The sequence below is a fragment of the Empidonax traillii genome, unplaced genomic scaffold, assembly GCF_003031625.1.
Source record: "Empidonax traillii isolate 1590-97213 ecotype Southwest subspecies unplaced genomic scaffold, ASM303162v1 scaffold620:size424980, whole genome shotgun sequence".
Classification (NCBI taxonomy): domain Eukaryota; kingdom Metazoa; phylum Chordata; class Aves; order Passeriformes; family Tyrannidae; genus Empidonax; species Empidonax traillii.
Genome location: NW_020955813.1, coordinates 39,023 through 65,376, shown reverse-complemented (window position 1 = coordinate 65,376; position 26,354 = coordinate 39,023). Strand labels below are relative to the sequence as shown.

The 26,354-nt window shown below is 51.3% G+C and overlaps 1 protein-coding gene across 4 annotated transcripts; it reads left to right on the top strand.

Moving 5' to 3' along the window:
• Positions 1 to 1,011: 1,011 nt before the first annotated feature.
• A1CF (APOBEC1 complementation factor) lies at positions 1,012 to 22,149 on the top strand. Of its 4 annotated transcripts, none has more exons than XM_027898753.1 (12): positions 1,012 to 1,133; positions 6,229 to 6,372; positions 7,942 to 8,076; positions 8,168 to 8,298; positions 9,704 to 9,942; positions 11,687 to 11,851; positions 13,971 to 14,068; positions 14,918 to 15,188; positions 16,672 to 16,877; positions 18,553 to 18,689; positions 19,412 to 19,545; positions 21,950 to 22,149. In XM_027898753.1, the coding sequence occupies exons 2-12, from the start codon at positions 6,274 to 6,276 to the stop codon at positions 22,099 to 22,101; spliced, it is 1,767 nt and encodes a 588-aa protein (XP_027754554.1). In that variant the 5' UTR covers positions 1,012 to 1,133; positions 6,229 to 6,273; the 3' UTR covers positions 22,102 to 22,149. The 4 variants fall into 4 exon arrangements, with proteins under 4 accessions (XP_027754554.1, XP_027754555.1, XP_027754556.1 ...); XM_027898754.1 differs by having other exon boundaries at positions 16,696 to 16,877; positions 21,950 to 22,101; XM_027898755.1 differs by having other exon boundaries at positions 19,412 to 19,555; positions 21,950 to 22,082.
• Positions 22,150 to 26,354: the final 4,205 nt, after the last annotated feature.

Sequence of the window (26,354 nt, the reverse complement as noted above, 5' to 3'; positions counted from 1 at the left end):
CCCCCCCATTATCCACCCCTCCCAGGAATACCCAGTGCTTTTAAAGCTGAGCAAACACAGGGATGACACTTCTCCAAGCCTGAGGTGTCAGCAGCACCTAATCGGGAATGCTTCATTTAACGTGCCTCGAAACTGCCTTTAATGTGATCCCTCAGCAGGGCAGTGGAGTCAGCTCTGGGCCTGGCAAACCCTGGGACAGACTGGTTATGGTCCAGCCCTGAGGGGAGAGGGGCCCACGGCAGGATTCAGTCACAGGGATGGATCCCTCTCCTGGGACACGAAACTCGCACATCACAGTGGGAAAATTGTTTAGTGGTGAACATGGTGGTGGTGCTGCATTGATGGTTGGACTCGATGTTCATAAAGGTCTTTTCCAACCTTAACAATTCTATACTTGTATGGAATTGCCCTCTGTGTTACCCGTTTCGTTACTCTCAGGGTGCAGAAGGATTTTACAAAGAGGCAGATGTTCAATTCAGCTGTTGCATCAACAGATGTGGCACAATACCTCAAGGACCGTAAAACTAGGATGCTCAGAGGCTGCCACACCTGGATGTGTGGAGATGGCAGAGATCCCGTGGCTGCTGAATTTATTCCCAGCCTTTGCCAGGTGCCACAAGCCTTCTCCAAAACGTGCACTGTTTTCCTTTGCCTTGGGTGAGGTTCTCACAACGATTTCTGTCAACCCACCAGCAAGAGGGTTTCTTGCTCTTGCCATCTTCCTCCAGCAACCCAGAACCCCCTGTTGAAGCCGGGATGGCACAGGGCTGTGTCCCTTCTCCCAGGATCTCTGCTGAGGGTGGATCCGCTGGGAAAGGCGCGGTGCCAAAATGGTAGTGCAGGGCCAGCCCTTAAGCGGGATCTGACTTGAATCCTTTGGATTTATTTACCAAAACCTGGGCCTGGGGAGGTGCCGTGGGGCAGCGCTGACCCAGCTCTCTGGTCAAAGGCCTGCGGGGAGCCGGGAGATAGAGCGGGTTAACGTTTAACCCCGGGGACTGTAAACCAGCCCCGGGGCTGCTGAACCTTTGGAGTTTGATATGATGATTGGGGAATAACCGGAGTGACACGTCGCAAACTCCCCATAATCAAGGAGACCTTTTTCCCGGGTGGTGATCTCCCAAATTGCTCAGGTACGTGGCTGCGCCTTCCGCCCGCGGCTTTTGGGGTGTGGGCACCGGGTCCCCTGCGGGACGGGGCTGTTGGCCGGGACGGGGAAGGAGCGGCTCCACCGTGTGCCTTCCAGCCCCTGGCAGTGCCCCGCCATCAGAATGGTACCTGGGGGGCTGCCTGACACCAGCAGGGCCGGACTGGGGGGGCCGGGCAGCCCTACATGGTGCGGCTGGACCCTCACCCCAGCGCAGCCCCGCACCTCTCGCTGTGCTCTTGTCTGATCCAGGTGGGCAGAGCGGGGATCCCTGCGGGCCCCGGCACAGCTCCTGCCTGGCAGCAGCGCCAAAGAGCTTTTTTCCCCCCCTGCTTTCCTCCCTCTGACCGCCGGCGGTTGCCAGAAAAGCGAAGGCAGACGAGGCGGAGAGGGGAGGAGGGGTTTTCCCCGCCGCAATTCGGTCTCGATCTGTTAAAGCGCAACTTTCCGGGGCTAATCATTAGAGATATTCCCTGCCGACTTCTTACTCCTCCCCCTCCTCCTCTTTGCAAAAGGTCAGTCCCCGTAGCGAAGGCGATTGCTGGTCCCAAGAAACCCTCAGTTTTCCCCAATCCCTTCAAACCATCGGGCTTTCTGCCCCACGCAGAACGTCTGCCTTAAGCTCTTTCCCCCGTGAAACAGCAGCTCTGGGTGGGAGCAGGCACGGCAGCAAGGCTGGTTTCGAGGTACCTGCCACATGATGCTGCAAATAAAACCGGAGGGAAGGAAGGAGGCTGGGCTGGGCATCAGGCGCCCTTCATCCTCAGAGAGGGCTTTGGGGGCGTTTCGTGTGCCTTTGGTGAGCTGTGCACAAGAGGAAAGGTGTTTCCAGGAGGGAAGGTGAATCCCAAGGAAAAGGGGCTGAGCAAAGAATCTGCTGTTTTACCTGTGAAATGTTTCCTCAAGGCCCGTGTGCTGCGAGGGGTGAAGCGCTTTCACATTGCTTCTGATTAATCCTGCCCTCCTTTCCTGCAAGTGCCGGTGAGTTCCCGCTTTCTGTGGAGCCACCTGAGCTGGAAAACAACCCCGTGCCCAGGAAAAGCAAAGGGACAAAAGCCTCTCGCCCCGTTGCTCAATCAGACCCCATTCTGCAGCGTCTCACAGCAGCAGGGAGCTGGGGGCGGCTCATGAAGCTTCAAGTGGCTGTTTTTGGGAAGGAAATTATAGATGTTTAGTGTTTATATATGTATATAAATGAATATATATTGCTTGGAGCTTGGAGGGAAGGAAAAAAAAAATCTTCCAAAGCTTGGTAACCTAAAGGAAAATAGTATTTTATGGGTTAAGAGTGAATATAATTATCCGGTGTCTCCAGAGGATGTTATTCCTCATGAGCAGCCACTGCACCGGGGGGGGGTGGGGGGTGCCAGCACAAAACAGGCTTCATGAGATGTGTCCGAGTGACTCGACACATTCAGACACCAAGGGGTATCGATCCCTGCAGGATAAACACGGTTTCGTTATCTCATTCATGGAAACAGTAACCAGGTTTCCCCGAAAAGGGCTGCCAAGGGGCACCCTGGCCTCAAATACCACCTCTCCTCCCCTCAGCAAAACTCCGGGCATGGGATTGCACATTTTGGGGGTCAGAGCTGGATTCGTCTGGCTCCGGGATGGACGGAGCAAAGCCCTGGGATCTGCCTGTGGCAGCTGGGGAGGAAACCATGTGTGCAAGTAGCCATGGAGAGGTGAAGCAGCATCACCATAGCTGTGTTTCTCCTTGGTGTGAGGTTTGCCAGGCACAAAAGTGCCTTGGCATTTTAGAGCTTCAGCAGAAACCTAAAATAAATGAGAGTGTTCAGTGGAGAGAGGAAAATCAAACCCAGTGATGCTCTGATTTAAGGTAAAAGCAGTTCCTTCCTTTTCCAGCAGCACTGGGTTCTTGATTCCCTGACCGTGACAAATTGGTAGCACTGTCAAAATTTCATCAAAATCGAAGGTGAAATAGGAAACTCCCGGACAATTTGCACTTCCAAAGGTGTTAATTTCAATACAAACATCTGAACAAAATGCAACCTCCTTCCCCCCCCCCCCCCCGCATTTTTTTCTTTTCTGTTTAGCTCGGTGGCCCTTCCTAATCACAATCCATTTTAAGAGCAAGTCCCCGAAATTGGTTGAATTCCAGAACGATTATTTCTACTGAGTGTGCTTGGCTTGATTCTTTTTTTAAAACAGTGTTATAAACACTGCCTTAATTTGCTGCAGTCATTCACACTTTCCACCAGCAGCCATGCAAGGGGGGTTTTCCCACTGTGAGGGTGGATTTGCTAATTGATTCATGGCCCAGGGAACAAAGAAGGGGAGAAAGTAGTCATGTTTCCCCAGGGGGACAGCAGCTCTTCTCCCTTACCCTGAAGGTTAAAAAAAAAAAAAATATCCCAGTACACTGGTACCACTGCGAGGCCTGGAATAAAGGGAAAGTGCTGAAATCCCACCAGGTTCAGAAATAAAACATCCCACCATCCTGGAAACAGTCTGGAAGCACTGCCGGGCAAGTGGAGATGTGGCTCTTAGGGATGTGGGTTGGTGCTGGACCTGGCAGTGATGGGGAACGGTTTGGACTTAATCATCTTGGAGGGCTTTTCCAATCCATGATTCCATGATATGGGTGAAAGAGGTGGGAAAGTGCCCTGCTCAGAAAGGGGTTTAGATGTCCTTGGGGAGGGGAGGTAGGAGGGAAGGGGGAGAGCAGAAGCGCTTGGAATACAGGGGGGTGAAAATCCTGCTTTGCCGTTCTCGGGGAGTTGAACCCCTTGAAAAAAGAGAGGCCTGTTTTCTGTTTCCATCCCAGAAAAACCCTGCTGATGGAGGAAAGCTCTTGAGCAGCGAGGCTCATAAATTACTCGTGGATGACTTTGGGCTGGTAATTAGCAGGAGTGACCTAATTTCTGAGAGCGGTGCTCCAAACCTGTTCCCGAGCGGTTTTCTGTGCGCGTGTCCGAGCGTGCAGCCCTGTCCAGCCTGGCCTCCTCTTCAAGGAGGAGTGGGGGCTCGCAGGGTAACTCAGGCTGGAGGTTGCCTGGGTTGGGGGTGTCCCGCTGGACCCCACTTACAGCAGGGCCGACGCCGTAGGTGCGGCGGGCAGGTGGGGCCATCCCTGGGGATGGGGATCCTGCACCTCTTGCACGGGAAGGACCATTTCCCTGGGGCAGTGCCCCGCGGGTCTCTGTCAGCTGCTCTCCCGTGCAGGTTTCTCTTGAATTTAACCAGATTTTCCCTTCTGTCCCGGGTGTATAGATGCTGCACCGCCCGAGTGCCGCCCCGGAGGCTGCCCCGGCAGCTGGAGCTCAGGGAAGGCAGAGGGATGAGCGCAGGGAAGGCAGAGGGATGAGCGCAGGGAAGGCAGCGGGATGAGCGCAGGGAAGGCAGCGGGATGAGCGCAGGGAAGGAAGGCAGAGGGATGAGCGCAGGGAAGGCAGAGGGATGAGCGCAGGGAAGGAAAGCAGCGGGATGAGCGCAGGGAAGGAAGGCAGCGGGATGAGCGCAGGGAAGGCAGCGGGATGAGCGCAGGGAAGGAAGGCAGAGGGATGAGCGCAGGGAAGGAAGGCAGAGGGATGAGCGCAGGGAAGGAAAGCAGCGGGATGAGCGCAGGGAAGGAAAGCAGCGGGATGAGCGCAGCCAGCAGGCGCAGCATCCTCCCCCGTGCCGGGAAAGCGGCTGGACCGCAGCCAGGCAAACCTCAGCGGCTTTCCACGGCGGGTGAGCTTCCCAGGCTGCCCCCAGCCGTGACCTACATACACGAGTGCAAGAGCCTTTTTCCTCCTCCCTTCCCCCCTGAAATTGCACTGTTCCACGCGGCACTTGCAGGTGGCTGGGGTGCCTGCACGGCTGCTGCTTGGAATGCGTTTGCACGTGGAGCCTGAAATGCCAGACATCTCCGCCGCTCTTCCCCGGGGAGCAGTGATTTCCAGTAACATCCCACTCCCGCGGGTGGTTTCGCTCTGAGCACTGAGCACAGGCTGCAGGGCTGGGCAGGGGTGGGAACAGAGCATCTCCCTGGCTGATGCATTTGCAGCAGGAGCAATACTCCTCTTTGGCTCCTGCCTTATTGGATCAGACAGGCGAGCTCCTGGGCTCTCCTCACGAGGCATCCTGCAAACATTTCAGGCTCTAGACCGGCGTGTCCAGACATTGGGGTACTCCAGGACACGCTCCAGCAATCCCTGAGGAATAAGCATGTGCTCATGGAAGTGTGTGGTGTGAAATAGCTGCTTCCTGGCAAAAGGGTTTTTCTGTCATTCCCACAGCACCGTGGCACCCTCAGGAATTCTGCCACAGCTGGACATATTGCACTCTTTACCCGCGTTTCTTTACGTGCAGTGCCCGTGTTGTGTGCACCAAGAGAGCTGCTGTACAGTGGGATTCTTTAGTGCCTTTTCCCTAAAATGTAGCATTAGCTCAGGGTGCAGCCGCAGCAATCCACCTTCCTTCCACTTTTCTGTCTCTCTGGATTTCCCTTCTCCCCCATCCAGCGTCCCCCCCACCCCATGCCATGCCCTCCCCCATCCCTGTGCCACAGGGTTAACTTTAAAAAAAAATAAATTAAAAAAAAAAAATCTAAAATTAGCTCTATGAGCTAAAACTACAGCTCTGAATCAAAACATCTGAACCCAAGCCCCGGACCCAGATAAGATCTTAAGTTCTCCCACGTCCTTTATTTTGAAAAATGAGAATAGGCCCATAGGGCTTGTTTTTCATAAAGGGCTAGGGCACGGCTGGTAGGAGGTTCCCTTTCCAGTGTCAGCACCATGCAGCGGCCTGAAGGACTCATTGTCACGTACTCAGGGCAGGACTAAGCATTTGACATATTTTTCCCCCTCCTAAGACTCATGCACTACTGGCAGGTTACAAACCCCCCCTGCATCTCACTGGAGCACTATCCAAATCCTGACTGGGGGTTAAAATGCTGTTTGCTTTCATGCTCAAGAGGGATACTTTGGGGCTTTTTTCCCCCCCATGGTCTCTGTTGTTTTGTGCTGTTTTTATCTCAGAAATAACTGGTTTAGGAAGAACGACCCTGTTGACTTTCTCAGGAGGGTGGACTTATTAATTGACTTAATTTATCTTAAATTTGATTGCAGTGAGCACCCCTAATTAACCTGATTTTTTGCTGATAATCACTCACAATGGAATCAAATCACAAATCCGGGGATGGATTGACCGGCACACAGAAAGAAGCTGCCCTCCGTGCCTTAATTCAGCGAACGGGATATAATTTGATCCAGGTAGGAATTCACGGTCCCATCCTTTCGTGTGCAGTGTCCAGCTTCATCCTGGAGCTTCAGCAGGGGCTGGAGCAGCAAATCTGCACAGGAGGGGCTCCTGGCTCCTTCCTTTTCCCTCTGTTGTTCTCTTACACCTGTGCTGACTTTACCCACATGGAATAGATGCTGTCTGTCGTGAAGCAGGATCTTATTCCTCCAGGAATTCATTGCTTCATGAAAGATTAGGGTTCAAAAAATTACGGTAAAACCCCCCAACCCTGAGCACTGCAAAGTGCAGGCTGGCATTGGTGCCTCAGAGCCATGGCTGCAGGGGTAGTTTAGCAAAGCAAACCCACCCGGTAAGGCTTCAGGAGAGCGTGGTGGGACTGAGCTGGGAAGTCCAGCACGTCACCACCGGGCCAGCCTTTTGCACAAATACACGTGAGGCAGGTGCTTCTTCAGCTGCCCAAACAACAAAGGTCTGCTCCCGGTTTAGCCCTCAAGGCCTCCTGTGGTGGCCCCCAAGGTGGAGCCAGGACATGTCCTTCCAAACCCCCCCAAAGAAGCGTCTTTCAATTGACACCACCAAAACTAGCTGATTTTTGGGAACCATTGGGCGCTGCTATGACCAACTTTGCACCCTGGAAAGAGCAGCTGAAAACACTGAATTTTAGGCAGGGTGAGGCCCTGAACTTTGCCTTGCTCTGCGTAGCACTAGGGGGCACAACAGCCCAAAGCAAACCCTGAGATTCCTGGGAAAAAGCCTTTTCCTGGAGCCCTCAATCCCGTGTGCCCCAAGACCAGGCCAGCAGCTGCGTTTGTTGCCCTCGAGGTGGCTTTTGACTGTACCTGACCCAGCAGATAAATGACTTCTCTATGTCGTATATTTGATGTGGCTTCCTTAGATCCACAGAATTCCAGACTAGTTTGAGTTGGAAAGGACCTTAAAGCTCCTCTCATCCCACACCCTGCCATGGGCAGGACACCTTCCCCTGCATGCCCACCTTTCCCACTCTGTTAGCATTTTCTGAGGTCCTGATGCCTTCTGCTTTTGGAAAGTCCTTCTGCTTTCAAACACAGCCCTTCCAGTACCTTCCCTTTGGTCTGTGGAGCAGGAAGCTCTCCATCAGTCACCGAAATAAGAGATGATTTGATTGTTAATAAATGTTCCTGATCGGATGAAGAATCACACCAGGTTATAAATGTTGCAAGTGTGCTGTTCCACGGTCCACAACCAACACAGAGCCCACTGAGATCCCCCTCCCAGAGCCAGGCAGACATTTCCCAGGGAGTTATCTGCCCATCTCCATCTTGCACACCCGAAGCAGCAACTGAGTTGAACGTTCCCCAGCCAAACTCAGTACAAACCACACACCATTCCCCCCAGTACATCCCCAGCAGCCTGGCTGGTTATCCAGGCACAGATTTGGCAGCGGGACAGCCATTCCACACCACGTTAACTCCCAGGAGCCTGTGAAGAGGTGCGTGCCTCCAGCGTGTCTCAAGTGCCATTCCCTGAGAAGGGATCCCTGTTTAAATTTCTGTAGCTAAATGTATCTAACCCACGTCTTTCCTTTCTCCCCACGGCAGGAAAATGGGCAGAGGAAATACGGAGGACCCCCCCCGGGCTGGGATGGCCCTCCCCCGGAGAGGGGCTGTGAGATCTTCATTGGGAAGCTGCCCCGAGACCTCTTTGAGGATGAACTTATCCCACTCTGTGAGAAGGTGGGACTTCATGGAGGGGGGAGGGATGGGTCCCTTCCAACCCAGAGCAATCTGTGAGCCTGTGACAAACCTCTTCCTTTCTTGTTTGCAGATTGGCAAGATCTACGAAATGAGAATGATGATGGACTTCAATGGCAACAACAGGGGCTACGCCTTTGTGACCTTCTCGACCAAACAGGAGGCGAAGAACGCCATAAAGACCCTCAACAATTACGAAATCAGGTGAGCCTGGCAAACACCCTCACGTCAGCTTTAAACCATACACATCTCTTGTGGTGTGTAAGGTGTGATTTTCCTCGCTGCCCAGAGCAAGGTTATTTAGATACCTGAGCTTTGAGAGGAGACCTGCTCTTGTCTCCCTGTGCAGTTGCTGCTTTACGCCCCGGTACAAAGGACTCTGAATTCAGAGTCAACATCTTTTGCAGGAAATTTCTTACAAAACAGCAACAGCAACAAAAAAAATCCATCAGGACATACGGGGGGGGGGGGGGGAAATTGATTTGGATCAAATTAACTTTCCTCCAACCCTTGCTGTTTGTTTCACGCTCCCCTCCGGGCTGTGTGTTGTTGATTTATTCCTATTCACGGCCTCTCTCGTGACAGACACCGTGGATATGTGCTGGGAGACAGAGCAACTGCAAAAAAAAAAAAAAAAAAAAAAAGCTGAAATAGGATGGAAACCAATTGGCAGAACAGTGACATTTCCTAATAGAAAGGAACAGAAAAAGCCCTCATGTTTGTGACTGAAAATTGGGAACAAAACACCCAGAAATCAACAACATATGGGCCCATCAATGTGTTTTGTTTTGATTTCAACCACACTTACTGTTTTTTTCCAGTTCAAAGTGGGATGAGTAGATGCCTTTGCTTAAAAGGCATCTTCTGAGATAAACCATTCTGGTAAATTTATGGCTTTCGCTTTGGTTTTTAATAAAAAAAAAGATGGGTTGTGGACTGCTTTACCAGCAACCCTAGGGATGAGCAGATCACAGGGCACAGAGAGGGCTTGGAAATGGGATTTGTATCAGAGGCTGGAAGGTCTTAGGGATCAGGCTTCATCCACCTCCACCTCCTCCACTCCCTTCCCTTGTTCCAAAGGCTCCTCTAAATAAGGTTTTGACCTCTCAAGACCTGTAAGAGGTACTTTGACCACAAAAAGGTGAACAAAGTGCGTGTAAGGAAGTTTTTACTTGGGGATCTGCACAACAGTTGCCATCAGTGAGTCCCCAAAGGGTGTCTCTCCATGACGAGGGATTTTCTTTCCCCAAAACCTCAGCTGTGAGGCCCAGTCATGAGTGGGAAGCCACAAGTCACTGGTGAAGGCAGCAAATCTTGGCTCACAGTGGGTGACAGCAGAAGGGTGAGTGCTGTGACCCTGGCTGTGGGCACAGCTGCCTGGCTTTTTGCAGCGAGCGAGAGGGAGAATCCCGAGAAGCAGAAGCAAAATCTGGCTCTGGTTTCTCCCCTCTCTTCCAATCCTTCCTTTCAGCTGCGCTGCCTGACCTTGGTGTCAGCTCCAGCAGCCCCCACCTCAGCTGTTGCACCGAGCAGGACCACTCCAATACCCCACTATCCCGAATACCCCTCTCTCTGCTCCTGACCAACCAGCAGTGTTGCCTGTGCTCAGGAACGGGCGGCTCCTGGGGGTCTGTGCCAGCGTGGACAACTGCCGCCTGTTCGTGGGGGGCATCCCCAAGACCAAGAAGCGGGAGGAGATTCTGGCGGAGATGAAGAAGGTGACGGAGGGCGTGGTGGACGTCATCGTGTACCCCAGCGCCGCCGACAAGAGCAAGAACAGGGGCTTTGCCTTCGTGGAGTACGAGAGCCACCGGGCAGCTGCCATGGCCAGGAGGAAGCTGCTCCCAGGTCAGCACAGCTGGGAGTGCTGGGAGGGATGGGTTTGGATCGGGGAGAGATGGGGGGGGCACCTCTCGCTGTGCAGGGTGGGCGGTCCCACGCCGATTGTCCGTGCCTGCTGTGTCACTGAGGAGCTTGAGTTTATTAACTGAACACCCGGGTGGATTTTGGCTGCGGGGATGCACACAGCTCTGCTAGAGGATGGGCTTTTGGGTTGCACATAAAGTATAGCCTCTGTTGTGGCCTCTCGGAGGGAATCACCCGGGAAAGCAGCCGGGAACAGACTCGGTCCTGAGAAAGCACCGAGGATGCTCCCCAAAACAGATTATTTTCCACGTGGGAAGAACACTTTGAATGAGGAATTGCTTTAAAAGATATTAAGAATAAGTCTATGAAATTTAGAGCTAGGGGACTGTCAAAGGCCAATGTGAAGCAGAGAGGGGTTTAGCAGGTGTTAGATGAAGAAGTCACTTAACATTCAGTGCATCTGCAGGAATTTCACCACTTCCCTCTTGCTTTCTTATGTTCAGCAGCTTCTACACCGCTTTGTTTGAACCCAGCTCACTTGCTGGGGAAAGCATCCAAAAAACCTTCTGGTTTGAGACTTGTTCCTAAAACCCACCAGCCTTCTTTCACCTGCTCTGTGTGACTGCCCGTGAAACATCCTCCATAATTTAAATCCTTTTTACTTCCTGTGGGGAAAAAAAAAAAAAATCCTCTGTGTCCAGAGGATGCCCTGGATGGATGTGAGGTGGAATACCCTCATCAAGATGCTTCCTTTAATCTGAGCCTCGCTGCCTTTGCAGGTCCCCAGGGGTGGAAGGTTGAGCCTGGGGGAGTGGAGGCATCGCCCCAGGCTGTGTCCCCCCAGGTCTCCTTGCCAGCCGGGGGAACACAGGAGGTGAAGAAACCATCGCTCCCCGAGGTCCCTCCGGCCTGCCCGGGGTGCTGCTCACCCCTCCCGTTCCCACAGCTCTGGGACACGGCTGGGGCAGTCCCTCCTGGTTACATATTAAGCGTCACTAATTGACTAAGCAGCTACTTAAGGGATTAGGTGGCTCAGTGCAAACGATTATGGACCTCGGTGCGATAAGGACAGGCATCGCCACCTTTAACCACCTCTTTATCTGCTTTTTGTGTTCTCTGCCCCTCAGCAGCTCATCCACAGCTTAGCGAGCCCCTGGGCTTCTCCTCCACACCCACACCCCGGTTTTGCCTCATTGCTTTTTGTGTCCCTCCTTTCTTCTGCTGCAGCTTCACCCAAAGTGGGGCCCAAACGAATTCAAACACACACAGAGACGCCCTTGCTTCTGCTGTCTCGTTTCAGCCAGCCAGGATTTCAGGATCCCTTTTTGTGTTACGGAGGGAATGAAACTTTTGCAGCCAAAAAGGCGTTTTTATTCGTTCCCCTGTGAGGGAGCGCTGCAGGGACTGTGGAATTTAGCGAATTATGCCGTGTTTCCATTTGTTTCAATCCTGGATGCTGCATTTCTGCAGGCACCTGAGCTCTTGAGAGCTCTTGGTGGGAGCAGGCTTCCAAGTGTGACCATCTGCTTTTGGAAATGAGTTAATGAAGCAGGAGTGCTCGGAGCTAGGAAGGCTTTTTTTTTTTTTTTTTTTTTTTTTTTTTTTTTGGTTGTGTTTGGAGAATTTGGCCTGCTCTGCTGCTCACGCTGCACAAGTTAAAAACAGTGTCTGAGCAGAAGTGAGAGCAACCCTGTGGGGCACACTGCCCATGCCAATCCCTTTAAAGGCAGGATCCAGCTCTGGGGACACCCCATCGCCGTGGACTGGGCAGAGCCAGAGGTGGAGGTGGATGAAGACACCATGTCATCAGTCAAAATCCTCTACGTGAGGAACCTCATGCTCTCCACCACCGAAGAGACCATAGAAAAGGAGTTCAACAGCATCAAACCAGGTAGGAGCCCCCTGATGCTGCAGCTCCTGAAGAAACGCCACTTCTGCGAGTGGAAATGTTCCTCTGGTCGTGAGATGCCAAAGGGGGAGGTAAAAATAGCTGTTTCTCTGCTGTGAAATGTTCCTGTGTAATGCCACAAAAATGGCTGAAGGCTCCCACCCAACTTGCACACCACGCCATCCCATTAAGGGCAGCTTATTTTCCAGCTAACAACACTGCTAACCTTTTTAGGGTGATTGGCGACTGGAAGAGATCCAAAATGCTGCGTGGGGATGGATGCCTGTGTCATAAAAATGATTTGGAATCGTTTCAGTTCTCTCTTTAAAAAAGGGGAGAGTTGGTGAAGCAGCTGGGTGATTTCAGCATTCTTCTATGGCAAAGAATGATAAAACCAGCGGGATTTAATACAAATCCTCTTTATCTAATCTATCTAAATTCTGAACTCTGTAATTTTCATACATCCCCCCCCCCCCAATTCTCCTGTAAATTTGTGAATAATCAGCATTTATCTTGTCACAGAGTATTCCTTCGTGGTGTATTTTACATGCACTAAGGGTGAGGCTTTTCAAAAAGCAAGGAGATTTGTTGGGGATAAAAATCGTGCTGGCTTTCAAAGGAGATTTTACTTCTGAGTAGCTCCAGCTTTAGGAAATTCCACCCAAAACCAACAAAGTAAAAATAACCCATTTCTGCAGCTCTCCAAGCCACACAGTCCATTAGGCATTAGGAACTTTTGCTTGGCAATGTGAAATCTCCTTTCATCTCGTTCCTATTAACTTCCTTCTATTAATTTTTTAAAGCACGCTACAGAGCTTCATTTTTCCTTCGCTGACTTTTCATTTCTGCTCTGGACAAGCCTTTTACCACGCCAGGCTGCAATGCAAAGCTCTTTACGAGGTTTTCTTACGTCCTTCCAGCATTTCTGCCTGATACTCTCAGCCTCCGTCAAGCTGTTGGAGACCCCGTTTTACCCCCGAGTTACATTTATGTCATCACACTCTCTTAGCTGTTTCCTTCTTTTATTTACCCTGTTTTGCTGCTGAGCACTGGGCAGCTCACACTCCCCAGAGACACATTTATGCCCCATTGACACTTCGGTAACAGTCATCTGCTTTGCTCCTGAGGCGAGTTTTCCAGTTCTGTATCGTCTTTAATTTTCACTTTATCATTGCAGTGCTCGTGTCGGAATTTTTTTGTTGTTTGTTTTGGTTTTTTTTAATGGACAGCTTTAATTTTGGTGGATAAACCCAGGAATTAGATCATCAAAAATTTCAGCTTTGGGGAAAGCAAACGCGGTTTTAGTGGGATCAAAAAAGGCAGCAAGGATCTGAAATGGTTGCCTCCCCCGGCTTGGTTCTCTGCCTCACTCACTGGGCCACATTTCAGCACCACTCACCTGAAGGTACATTCGATCCAGGGCGTTAAGAAGCCGGTCTGACATCACCAAGTCATCCAACAAAAGATGGTCCAGAGGAGTTATGATCCAGAGGTGCCCTTGACAGAGCATTTCCCACATCTGTGGCTCCACAGACACGACCAGGAACTGCTTATGCATCTTAAACTGGGATCTAGAAGTATCACCCCTTAAATCTGTCCCGAATTCAGTGCTTGGTGACTTCCGTGGAGATCCACATCTCACTGAAGAGCCCTGCCCTTGCTCCCTAGGGATTCCAGCAAAATTCCTGGTCCCTGGTGAAGTTTCCAGCAGGCAGTTTGTGCTCTCCCCTTGTTCTGAGGGAGGCAGTGCTCCCCCTCGAGCATTCCAGGGGTGTTCTCTCCAAGGTGGGGGGGACCACACTGCTTTGCCCCAGCTGAGGCAGAAGCAGGGAAGAGCAAACTTTTGGTAGGTAGTGTCCAACAGAGCATTTTGGACAGGAGAAAACCACTCCAGTTTAAAGGGAAGATGGTGTCTGCTCCCAAACACTTCTAGTGTGTCTTGAAATACTATAACCATTCTATATGTACTTTCCTATGCCATGGACCTCCTAAGAGGTGTCCTCTTGTTCTTGTTCTTTTACCCTGTGCTCTCCCAGGGCTCATAACCCGACACAGCTGCTCTTTCAGACCTGTATTCTCCAAGGAAAACCCATTTCCTACTAAATTCCAACGTTTTCCACAGGTGCGGTGGAGAGAGTGAAGAAAATCAGGGACTACGCCTTCGTGCACTTCAATAAGAGAGAACACGCCGTGGAAGCTATGAAAGCATTGAATGGGAAGGTAAATACTAATTCCTGGAGCTTGGGTGCATTATATTAGCCACAGCTGGAAAAAAGCCTACTGCTTTAGCAGCTACAAACCCTCCTGGAGGTGTTATCCCTGTCCTCTCTTTGCTGGCTGCTTTCTTACTCCTGAACCTGTCCTTTCCTGCGGCTCTTGATGTACACAAACTATTCATTTTGGCTGCCTGTGTTCGTGCTAAATGTTTGCCCAGCTCAGACTCTAGTTCACTGCTCAGAAAAAGGGGAGGGAGTAATGCAGAAAGGAGAAGCTGAAAGGAGAACTAGCAAAGGAGGGGGTTTGGGCTGCGTTTGCTCACGCTTGTTCCACGTCTGCCAAGGAAAACACTGGCAGGGCAGCGTGTGAATGGCAGGGCGGGACGAACAAGGTCAGCCCAGAACATCTGCTCCGAGTGCAGATGCGGATTTGCAGGGGGGTTTGGGATTCAGTCCCTCTTGCTCTGTGTGTAATTCACGGCGCTGCAGTGCCAGGGCTGCTCCCAAGGAGGTGTCCACCCTACTCCTATCCTTAGTGCCACTGCCGTTCCCGTCAGGAGCAAGTGGAATCTCTCTGGCTGGCCACCTCCTGGGCAGGGAAGTGGAGCCTTTGGAAGGCTGTGCAAATTCGCTTGAGGGGTCGGGGACGGGCGCTCTCAGCACCTTGAACCTTCAACAAGACGGTGCCACCTTCTACCTGTGGGAGGGGGGATATGGGGGGGTTTTGGGGGTGGTTTCCATCATTTTCTCGTGCCATTAGCAAACCCCGCGGGAAAACCGCCTCCCTAGGCAGGATAACCCAGGTGCATTCTGGAGACTGACCCTCCCTCTGTGCTCTCTCCCCGCCGGGAAGGTGCTGGACGGGTCCCCCATCGAGGTGACTCTGGCCAAGCCGGTGGACAAGGACAGCTACGTGCGGTACACGCGCGGCACGGGCGGCAGGGGGGCCGCGCTGCCCGGGGACTACACCTACACCTTCGGCCACGTCTACGACCCCGCCGCCGCCTACCTGGGCGCCCCGGTGTTCTACGCGCCGCAGGCCTACGCCGCCATCCCCAACCTGCCCTTCCCCGCCGCCAAGGGGCTCAGCAGCAGGAGCGTCATCCGGGCCCCCTCCATCCGAGGTAACCCAGCCACAGAGCCCTGGAAAAACAGCCCCTCCAGGAGCGTGTCCCCCGACACCACCCCAGCTCCCAGCCCCCCTCACCAAGGGGCTTCCAGATTGCCCCCTGCCCAGCGTAAATAAACCCCAAATTCTGGGTTTGCCCCGGCGGGGAAGGCCAAATAAACCGATTTTCCTTTATTCCCCCCCTTCAGAGCAAGACCCCACAGCCAGCCCCCAGCGCAGCTCAGCGCTGTGTTTCCTCTGAAGGTCACAGGGAAAGTTCTGCCAGCCCTGGTGTTTTCTGACCCAAAGGAGGTCACCGTGCCCCTACTGCAGGGTAGGGAGCCAGCACTGAAATCAAGAAAGCCGTTAATGATGCTCTGGGAGATGGAGCTCTGTTTTGGGGGGTCGTTACCTAACAATAGCCAGGGTATTTCGGAAAACTGCTGGGTGACTGCACCCAGGACCAAATCAAATCCCCCCACTCAGCTACCCCGAAATTAAATATTGGTGCAGGCATCATTTGGGAAGTGCTGAAGTAAGTTCGGGGGGGCTAGCAAAAAAACCCAAAAAAACCCCCAAGACAAAAAACCAAAACCAACCAAACAAAAAAGACAAAACAACCCCCCAGAAAAACCCCAAACAGGAAACCCAAAACAAACCAAACAAAAAAAAAAAAAAAGGAAAAACAAACAAAAAAAGGGAAAAACAAACAAACAAAAAAAAGGAAAAACAAACAAACAAAAAAACAAGGGGAAAAAGAAAAACACACCGAAAAACCTGTGCTTATTTGATCCTCCTTCCAAAGATTATGCCTTGTGCCCGTGAGCCCATGGCCAAGTCCCACAGCAGGCTGGGACCCTGTGTGGCACCCCAACAAGGGCTAACAAGGGCCATCGTGGCCAGTTTTTCTTCCTTCCCAAGGAAGGGGAGAGGACAGCAGGAATGTCCTTTGCACCTCAGGTTTTCCCCACGCAGCTGAAAGCAGCTTCTGTGAAGGTTGCACTGGGAAAGGTGCAGATGTGATAACCCACCATCCCTCTCTCGCCTCATCTTCTCCCCAGAATCCCAAGCAGGGGTCCCTGGAAGTGTAATGGGGGAGAAACAAAAAGGGATTTTCATTTATTTAAGGGTGAAATTGTCTAAACTCTGAGTTCTTCCAGAGGGTGAAATCACGCTGGTGGGTAACAAAGGATACCAGCTGTCCCCTCTCCACCTCCCAGCTACAAATCTGGGTAGAAAGGCACCCTGAAATCCAAACTGACTAGAGAAGGTGGGCAGTGGGTCAGAAGGGAGCAGGCCTCCCCAAAAAGCCTCCCCTCCCCAAGCACAAGAGCCCAAAAAGAAGGGGTGTCGGTGTCCAGCCGGGGTTATCTCACAGAAGGGGATGTGCCCCTCTTCCCCCCCACCCCAGCAGGCGGGGCTAACTTTTCCCTTTCAGCAAGGCTCAGGGTCGTTCTTCCCGTGGTTTGATTCAGTTTAATGCCTTCTTACGTTCCTAGAAATTTACATGAATGTACCTGTAGGGGCTGCGGGAGTTAGAGGCCTGGGAGGTCGAGGCTACCTGGCGTACACGGGCCTGGGGCGAGGATACCAGCTCAAAGAAAAGAGGGGAGAGGACAAACTCTACGACCTCCTGCCAGGGATGGAGCTCACACCGATGAACCACGCCACCCTAAAGCCCCAGGGGATCAAACTCGCTCCTCAGGTACCGAAAATAGCACCAATATCCCACCCAAAATGCTTCGGGGGAACAGGCCCCTGACTGAACCTGCGCTGGGGACTGCTGATTAAATCCCTGCTTGCACCTCCAGAGACATTGACAGAATTAGTGATACTGCTTGTGCCCTGTAATATCCACCCACCTGGCTGTGGAACAGCATCCTGTGATCCAGATGGGTGGATGGGGGCTGAGGAGGAATCCAGAACAAATTCCCCGGGTCTCTGCAGGTCCGGCTCTTACAGGAGCTCCTTTCCCCTTACGTTCTCCAAAGCAACCCGAGGAACCAGCTTCACCCTGAGTTTTGAAGCACGTCTTTGCTTATTGGCACCCCATTACCACGGCAGCCAGTTTGCCACAGTCCATGAAAACATCCTTTTTTTTTTTTTTACCTCCTGGAAAACTGGATAGTGGGATTTTTTTCCCTCCTGCAAAATTCCACAGTGCCCTTACCCTGTTACATCAGAATCACAGAGTGGCCTGGAGGGAATAAGTGTTGCCCCAGTCCAGAAATGCAATGAACTATTTATTTACACACCAGGTGCTGAACTTCAGCGGGAGCTGTGATTGCAACTTTAAAAGCAGCACCGACGTTTACATTTCACATTTTAATCTTCAATAAAACGAAGCCCAAGTTTTAAATAGGCAAGACTTTGGGGTGACTTAATTGTGGCTTTCCAGTGCTTGAAGGGAGCCCACAAGAAAGGTGGAGAGAGAGACTATTTACCTGTTTACGGGGATCTGGAGTGGCAGGACAAGGGGGAATGGCTCCCACTGCCAGAGGGTTTGAGGGTTAGATGGGATATTGGGAAGAAATTGCTCCCTGTGAGGGTGGGCAGGCCCTGGCACAGGGTGCCCAGAGAAGCTGTGGCTGCCCCTGGATCCCTGGAAGTGTCCCAGGCCAGGTTGGACGGGGCTTGGAGCAGCCTGGGCTGCTGGAAGGTGTCCCTGCCCATGACAGGGGGTGAGACTGGATCATTTTTTAGGTCCCTTCCAACCCAAATCATTCTATGATTCTGTGGGTAAAAAACCTGAAATCCAAAGCCAAAGCAGGAGTGTTTCTGGACAGCAATTCCCAATTACCATGGAATCAGCTGTGCTGGGACTGAGGGCAACGTGGTTCAGCATTTCCCTTTCAAACTGAAAGCAGGAGTCGCCTGCTGAAGCCTGTGTAATTAATTGGATGGAAACACAACCTTTTCTCTTTCTATAAATGAGGCTATTTGGACTTCTCATGCTCCGTAACCCACTAAGCCAGGGGGGTCAGCAGAGCAGTGAAGATGAATGCAGCTCAAGTTTTTTTTTTGTACTCTGAAGCAGGAGTGCAGATATGGAGTTTTTTGAGGAGAATTCAAAAAAACCCACACTGAAACCAGAATAAAGCAGCTAATCAGCAAAAGGACAAAGGCATCCAATTTAACAGGGAATAGCTTCAGGAATTAAACAGGTTTTTGAAGTAGAAAACATTTAGATGAATCTTATACTTGAAGGGGACTGTAGTAGCCTGTCTGCCATTTATTTTATGTTTTTTGTAAGCTTTGAGGAAGCTGCCACGACTCCCTGCAAACTCTCTGGGGGGAAGGCAGCTGATCGGTGCAGGGGCTGGGTGAGGAGGCTTCTGTGTCCCAATTAACCTGAGCAAAAATCCCTTTTCTTCTTCTAGATCTTAGAAGAAATCTGCCAGAAAAACAACTGGGGACAGCCTGTTTACCAGCTCCACTCTGCAATCGGCCAAGATCAAAGGCAGCTCTTCCTGTACAAAGTCACCATCCCTGCCCTTGCCAGCCAGAACCCCACCATGTATGTAATTATTTGAGGTATTCCGAGGTTTAGGTTTCATTTTTTTAAATGGCATTTTATCTAAGATCTCCCCCCAAAGCACGGTCACACAGGTCTGTATTTCCTTTTTTTTTTTTGATTTTTTTAATGTATTAGGGAGAAAAACACCTACAACCTAAAACAGACTGACGTCTGCCATGCTTGGTGCCCTCTCTCTGCTGGTGCAAACATTACAGAAGGCCAGACATAAGCAGGCAAAAGTGGGCTTTTTAATACAGGAATAAAGCCATACCATAGCTCTTGTGGGGAAATGAAAGCAGCTTGAAGGAACATGCTGCTATTTAGGCTCCAAATACCATCCTGAACATTTCCAACCTAAAACACTCTTCACTGTGCATTGTAAGAAAAAACAAAAACAGCCAGTCCCTGACTGTGTATTTAAAAAAAACCAAACCAACAAACACAGCAGGTTTGTTTTCTTTTTATTTTTTTGATTTTTTGACTGACAAAAGCACAACAGCCTCTGAGAGGACGTTGTGCCCCAAAGGAGAGCCGGGGTCAGTAACCTCAGCCAGGAAACCATCCTGCTAACGGGGAGAGTGCTCCAGTTAGGGCAGCAGCACGGGGAAATAAAGCTCCCCATTTTGCTGTGCGGGACGGTGGCAGCTCTGAGCAGGCCAAAACATCTGGCAGGGGCAGCCCCAGGGAAAACCAAGCCTGCTAACGCGTTGCTGTGCTCGCAGACACCCCTTCACGCCGCCCAAGCTCAGCGCCTACATCGACGAGGCCAAGACCTACGCGGCAGAGTACACCCTGCAGACCCTGGGCATCCCCCTGGAGGGAGCAGAGGTGCCTCCTGCAGCGCCAGCTTTTGCAGGTATGGGAAGGTCTGTACAGCAAACGCTTCCTGGAATGTTATTTTTCCCGCTGCTTCCTTGCAGATGTCGAGAGTGAAGCTGGCTTAGTGTGTGTGGCACTTCTATCATTGCATTCCAGAACAGTTTGGGTGGGAGGGGACCTCAAAGATCCTCTTGTTTCACCCCCCTGCCACGGACAGGGACACATTCCACCAGCCCAGGTTGCTCCAAGCCCCGTCCAGCCTGGCCTGGGACACTTGCAGGGATCCGGGGGCAGCCACAGCTTCTCTGGGCACCCTGTTCTAGTTTCTTGCCTATAAAGCAATTTGTCCCTAAGCCAGGGCTACCCAAACCGCAGGGTACAAACCACAAAGGAGCTCAGGCTGGAGGCACCGGGGTGGGAGGGGGTCTCTGCTCCAACCCTGCCTCAGATGCAGGAGATTGTTCAGGGCTGTGTCCAGGGGACTTGGGGCAGTGTCCAAGGATGGGGAACCCCACCACCCAGGGGCCCACCCCAGCTACATACCTCCTGTCCACTCCTTCCAGTCTGGGAAAATGCCTCCCTTCAGCTGGGAGCCCCAGGTAAGGTGCAGGATCCACAGCTGGAGTGCCACATCTGGGATGAGTCCCCTCCCTGGACCTGCTGGCTGATGCCACCCAGCATGGAGCAGATCTTCCTCACTGCAAAGACACACAGTTGCTTGGCTCATGGCCCATCCACCGTTCCCCAGTGCCCCCAGCTCCTTTTGAGCCAACACTTGGGATTTCATCCGCCAAAGAAATGACACGGCCGTGGAAGTTTGGATCTGATCCCAGCTCTCACACCCCCACTAGAAGGTTGGGGTTTTTTTTTTCCCTGCTTGGGAATTCATACTCAATAGCTCTTGCAACTGCTCCAAACAGCTTGGGAAGTCATGGAAAACCCAGGAATCCAGCTCACAGGCATTACATTTACTGTGCTCTCCAGCGTGATGGTTATTCTGCTGCAGCGGCAGCAGCACACGCCAAACTGCACATGAGGAATGCATTAGTCAGTACTAGTGAGCTGTTTGGAGTGTCTCAGGGATGGATTTAAAAAAAAAAAAAAAAAAAAAAAAAAAATCTATCCGGCTTCCTGCCACAGGAGCCCGCAAAAGCCACAGAAAAATCAATTTGTCTGGGTTTGTGCAGGGCTTCCGCAGCGTGGAAACCAAATGGGCTCTTTATTGAATCCAGCCCCCACTTACTGCCTCATTAGAATCTCTCCTTTTCTTTCATCCACCATTATTTATTTGTCTTGGAAACACAACGAATCGACAGGCGTGGAAGTCGCTGCTTGTGGCACACGCTGGCCCTCGGGCAGGGCCTGCTGAAGCCCAGCTCAGCTCAGGCCGTGCCAGGTAGCAGCTCATTCCTCTTGTGGTGGGGGCAGATATGCCTTAAACCGCTCAGTGCCTCGTCAAAACATTGCACCTCGCTTTGCTCATGCAGAGAAAATACTCTGAGCAGCCAAGCCCCTCAAATTCAGGTGAATCCCTCGTGTTCTCCCCCAAAGTAAGGCCGCCCATGAGGCAACGTGTGCTCAGCGTTGCCCAGTATCTCCACTCCCCCCAGCCAGAGGAGCTCAGCTCCGACTGACCTTGAGCTGACCCCGTTGCCCAGCTGGTCAGGCAGAGATTTTGGAGCCAGCAGATCCCACGGATACCCCACCCCAGCTGCTGCTTCCCAAATTTAGGCTTCGTCTTAACTCCCGATTCTTTCACGAGGAAATGGTGTGGTCTGGTCGAAGAGCTGCCCTCGGAGAACCCAGCCCCAAACCGTGCTTGTTTCTCCCAGGGATTCACTCCAGCTCAGCAAAGCCAACATCTTCCCATGGAAAACCATGAAGTGTTGAAACCGCATTTCCCATTAGAAACTGATGGGAATAAAAAACATCCAGCCTGCTAAATATTTCCTCCTCCACGCTGCGCAGAGGGACTTTCCCTCCTCTCTGACCCAGCTGTCCTGAATTCCACGTGTTTTGAGTGTGAAAGGTATCAGGGGCATATTTTCTCCATGAAATTTGCCCAAACTCCCCCTATATGATGGCATTTTCTCACCCTGCTCATGCCATGCGTGGGAGGACAGGGACAGAGCACCCTCTTAGCTCAGAAATAATCGAAGCCTACGGAAAAAAATATTCCACGGAGAGAGAGGTGTTTTTCAAGCACCGTCTTTACCAAACTGCAGGTGAGGAAGTGCATTAATTTTCCAGCTTTTTTTTCACAGCTCCCTTTAAAAAAAGTGCCAGAAGTGACCTATTTAATTTAATTAGATCGTCCCCAATAAGAAGCTCATTGCTCCCTGGGCCATCCCGTCCCACGGGGATCAAAACCTACCGGGTGAGGGTGAGTTCGGAGCGGATTTTCATTAATCTGCAGTTTTCCCTTCCCTTTTCCCCTGCAGGATACACCATTGCTAACGCAGCTGCCACTGTCACGGCCACTCAGCTCAAGCAGGCAGTGACTATGGGACAAGATTTAGCGACGTACGCGGCGTACGAAGCCTATCCCGCCTTCGCAGTGGCCGCACGCAGCGATGGCTACGGAGCATTTTAACCCTGGCTTCAATCAAGCTCCCCGAAATCGAGCACAGGCAGAAAGGAAGGAGAGGGGGAAAAAAAAAAGAAAAAAATCTCAGTCTGGTAATTTTTACACCCTTTGTGATTTTAAACTCCTCTGTCCCCTGAAGTTAATCTGAGTCGGAGTTTCAGCCCTGCAGCTCTTTGGGTTTGTAACGGGATACTGGGGGGAGGGTGGGGGGGAAGGGAGATACTAAGGGGAAAAAAATCACTCAAAATCAGATTTTCACAGTAGAAAGTGAAAGCTCAGCCCAGAAATGAGTGGCTCTCAGGTGTATATATATGTATATGTATTATATATATATATATATATACACACAGCCTATTGTGTGTGTGTTTACAAGCAACAACCTGTGCTGAATACAGTTGATCCCGTGGATGTTGTGACACGGGACAGGGGAAGGAAGGGGTGCCCCCAGCAAAACCCTCCGTGCATCAGGAATTCTCCTCCATTCACCCCAAAATTTCTCCTCCAGCCTTGACTCCTGGGCCGCATGGATTTGCCTCTCCCTTCCCCCGGGCACCCCGTGCCCAAACTGTGTCGACAAATCAGCAAATAACGGTGTATTTCTGTCCTCTTTTCCTCGAATGGCACATTCACTGAAGGACAGGAAAACTTTTAGGACTATTAAGGCTGAGGACCAGAAAAGTGCTATTCATTAAGGCCAGTTCTGTACTTAATTAGAGCATGAGAGCTCACAGCCATGGCCCAGTAATAACAGGCACCTCTGCAGGAATAAAATGATATCCAAGGAACATTCCCACAGTTTGGAAAGAGCCCTGCCTGGCTGTCAGTGCTTCTTTACGCACCAGATCAAGGCTTCTGGCTGCTGTGATTCCACCAAAAATGAATGTAGTGGAACAGCAGTAAAGGCACCTCTTGCTTTGGAGAGCACCAGAGGCTGGTGCTGTGTTTGAACACTTTGGGGGTGCTGGGAGCACCCCTTGGTTTGCAGCAGGAGGGCATTATCCATTTATTTTTGCGGTGGGATCAAGGCAGGAGTAGTGATGCTCCAGAGATACAGGAGGAACCTGGTGCTGGATAACTAAGAGCAGGCATGTTAATCCTGTATCACATACCCTGTGCAGTGATGCAGTCTGTGAAAACTTCAATCTGCTCAGTCCAGGACCAAAAAAAACCCCAAAAAAACCCCCCAAAAAACCCCACCCTTTTTTTGAGGGGGGAGAATTTACAGCTGGATTGACGACACCCAACGATTCCAGCAGATCTGGCCCCAAATTTTCCATCTGCTCTGGGTGATGGGAGGTGGCCCCAAACAAGCCGTTCCAGGAGGAGTTTTTTTCCTGTGCATCCCCAGAACTCTACGAAGCACAGGGGTCTGTGACAAGGTGTTGACTACTGGGAACTCAGTGTTTTCTCTTCTCGTGCTCCGTCTGACTTGATTTCACTCGGCATGGAACAAAACCCCACGAGCTGCAAGGTTTGTGGTCCCCTCAGACCCCTTCTATTTATACAGTAGCTCGTTGGGGTGACCCTAAAGGTATTACAAGCCCTCTGTGGTTGCTGTTGGTCACACTTCAAATGACAGAGCTGTCCACAGAGGGCGGAATAACCGAGAGTGTTATGGATCTCGTGACGTCTCTTTTCTCTTCTGTGTCTTTAAGTCGTGTTTGCCAACGAGTAACACGTCCCTGAGTGCGTCTCCCTACAGGACCACCGTTGGCAGGAAGTGTTTCTCACTTGGCCTATTCAGTGACTTTAGTCTGCATTTTCAGCTATTTATATGAGTTCAGAAAGATGTCAAGGAAAAAGGGCAAGAAGCAGTATTAAAAAAGCGTGTGCGTGCAGCACTTATTTTTGTACACTGGTACAATATTTGTATAGAGTTTTAACACTATGGAGTGTAGCAAAAAAAAAAAGAAAAAATCACACTTTCCATTGATTGGAGGATAATGGTGTATGTTTGAAGGGAATGAAGTGGAAATGGCACCTCAATCATCCGTTACAAGCAAATTACAACTGGGATTAAATTCCGTGAAGCGAGTGTGTAATTTTGGAGTGATCCGAGGACATTGACTGGACTTTGAAATACCGTTAAAACTTTGGTGAGCCAACCCACGTGCCTCTGTCCTTTCACAGCCGCTGGGTGGTCAATAAGGGCACACTGTGCTCCGTGGGGATCGATGGGAGGTCGGACAGGCAGGGTCCCGAGCTGTTGAGCAGCACCAGGAGTGTTTGCCACGTGCGCTTTGGGGACATTCGTCGAGCTCACGAGCAGCAGGAAATCACCAGTTTTATGCTTCTGCATTAAAAAACCAAGGGGTTGGCTTCTTTTTTTTTTTTCCCCCATCACCTCTCTGGACAGTAATTATTTATCTGCCAGCACTGCAGGAATCACTTTTGCTGTAAATTTGGTTATAGGGGTAACTGCTCCTTGCCTGATCCCAGCGGAGATTTCTTGGGGGTGATACCAACAGAGAGGCAGCAACGTGCAAAAAGAAGGGGGTGAATGGGGGTGACACCTGGGTTAGGACTGTGAGGGATTGGCTGCCAGGTCACCAACATGTAAATCTGCTACACCCTGCTCGTTTCAGGATGAGAAGCAGCTCCTTGGAACACCATCGTAGTTAAGCGGTTTCCACACCTGCTACAGGGGGGATTGGTTTTGCACCTTCCCAGGGAGATCCTGAGCCCAGGAAACGGCAGGAAGTTCTGGTACCTTGCTCCTGATAGCACACAGCCCTCAGAGAAAGGCCTCCCTACTAAGCCAAAAGAGATTTCTGCCAAAGGAACTTGACATTGTTCTTACAGACTTGCAAAGAGGTCAGCTGTACTCTGGGCTCCGGTGAGAACAGCAGCTCTGCCAGCTCCGTTATTTTCCCTCTAGCTTTTTCCAATGTCCTGCTTTCCTTTTCTTTGAAACCAGGGCAGTGGCCGAGTTGCTTTTGTGCTGCAACGTTTCCCCCCTCAGGAACTCAGATTCCCTCTTTGCCCAGAAGCAGCTGGATGATCGCTTTTGGAGAACCAGAATGATTTTTCAAGGACAGTCCCAAACCCGCAACCCAGCTCAAAAAAACGCCACCCGGGCAGGTGGGGGCCAATGCAGGGCTCAGACAGCCTCTCCCTCGGGGATGCTCGGGGTGGGCTGGGATAGGACTTTGTACGGGAGGCAAGTTTCCCATGTTCAGAGAATTTTGTGTCCCACGACAATGAAATAAAGGCGGAGTTTTGCCCATCTCCCGGGCTGGTAGGCGAGGCCCGACCCGCTCCACACGGAAGGAGAGCAGCCCCCGAGAGGGGGAGGAGCGGCTCTGACGAGCAGCGCTATATTTAACAACTGGCAAGGCGCCCAAATTCCTGAAAACATTTCGTTCCAAGCTCTGGATCTGCTCGGCAGCGAGCTTGTTCTCGCGTGGAACGCCACTGGCACCCAGCGGCCGCTGGGTCCAAGCGCAGCATCCCAAAAAAAGCGCGGGGAGAGGAGGGGAGCCGGCGCGCAGTCGCTGTTAAGGAGCAAAGAAAACCAAGGCTCTCGCAGCCACTGAGCTTACTAGGCACAAAAAAATTACGAGCAAAAGCCTGCCCCCTACACATCAAAAAGCCTGTGCCCATTGCTGCCAGCCAAATAAACAAGCTGAGAGGAGGAGTCTCACAAAGCAGTCTGCTCTGGGGCACGGGGGGGGACTCTCCAGATAGCCCTGATTCTGCTTCTCAACACTCCCTCTCCCATAAGAAACTCCATTTTCTTAAATACTCTCTCTTGGAGGTGGATGCTCGTGTTTTAGAGGGTAAATCTTACCCACGAGCATTTTGACTGTGCAATTCAGGTTTGTTTCACTAAACACGCTCAGTGCTATTGAAAAACATCCACAGTTAATGTAGTGCAATAATAGAGACAAAAGTATCAGAAGGAATAGCAATAATAATAATAAAAACAATAACAGTAGGGAAAAAAAGAAAACACCAAAGCTACTGGGCAAAGGGAAGGAGAACTCAGAGGAACTGACACCAAAATTACACCATCACCGCTTTATTGGGACATTATTGAGCTGAACACAAAGACATGCACAGCAGGCCAGGGCAAGAGGTGCACACAGGACCACCAACACAGCAGCTGGGCTGGCAGGAACAGCCTCTCCTCAAGTTATGGAGCCAGGGGCTGACAGTTGGGAGCCATCCTGGGGGACTGCAGAGCACTCAGGCATCAGGGCCAAGTCCTGCCTGCTCACTGCACACAGTTCAGCCCCAGCACCAGGGGCACTTGCTGC

Bases quoted from the DNA above. Each gene is read 5' to 3' on its own strand.
- A1CF (XM_027898753.1), top strand. From the start codon at position 6,274: ATGGAATCAAATCACAAATCCGGGGATGGATTGACCGGCACACAGAAA. The intron at 14,069-14,917 runs GTAAATACTAAT...CCCGCCGGGAAG, and splicing joins TGAAAGCATTGAATGGGAAG to GTGCTGGACGGGTCCCCCAT. The intron at 15,189-16,671 runs GTAACCCAGCCA...TTACGTTCCTAG, and splicing joins CCGGGCCCCCTCCATCCGAG to AAATTTACATGAATGTACCT.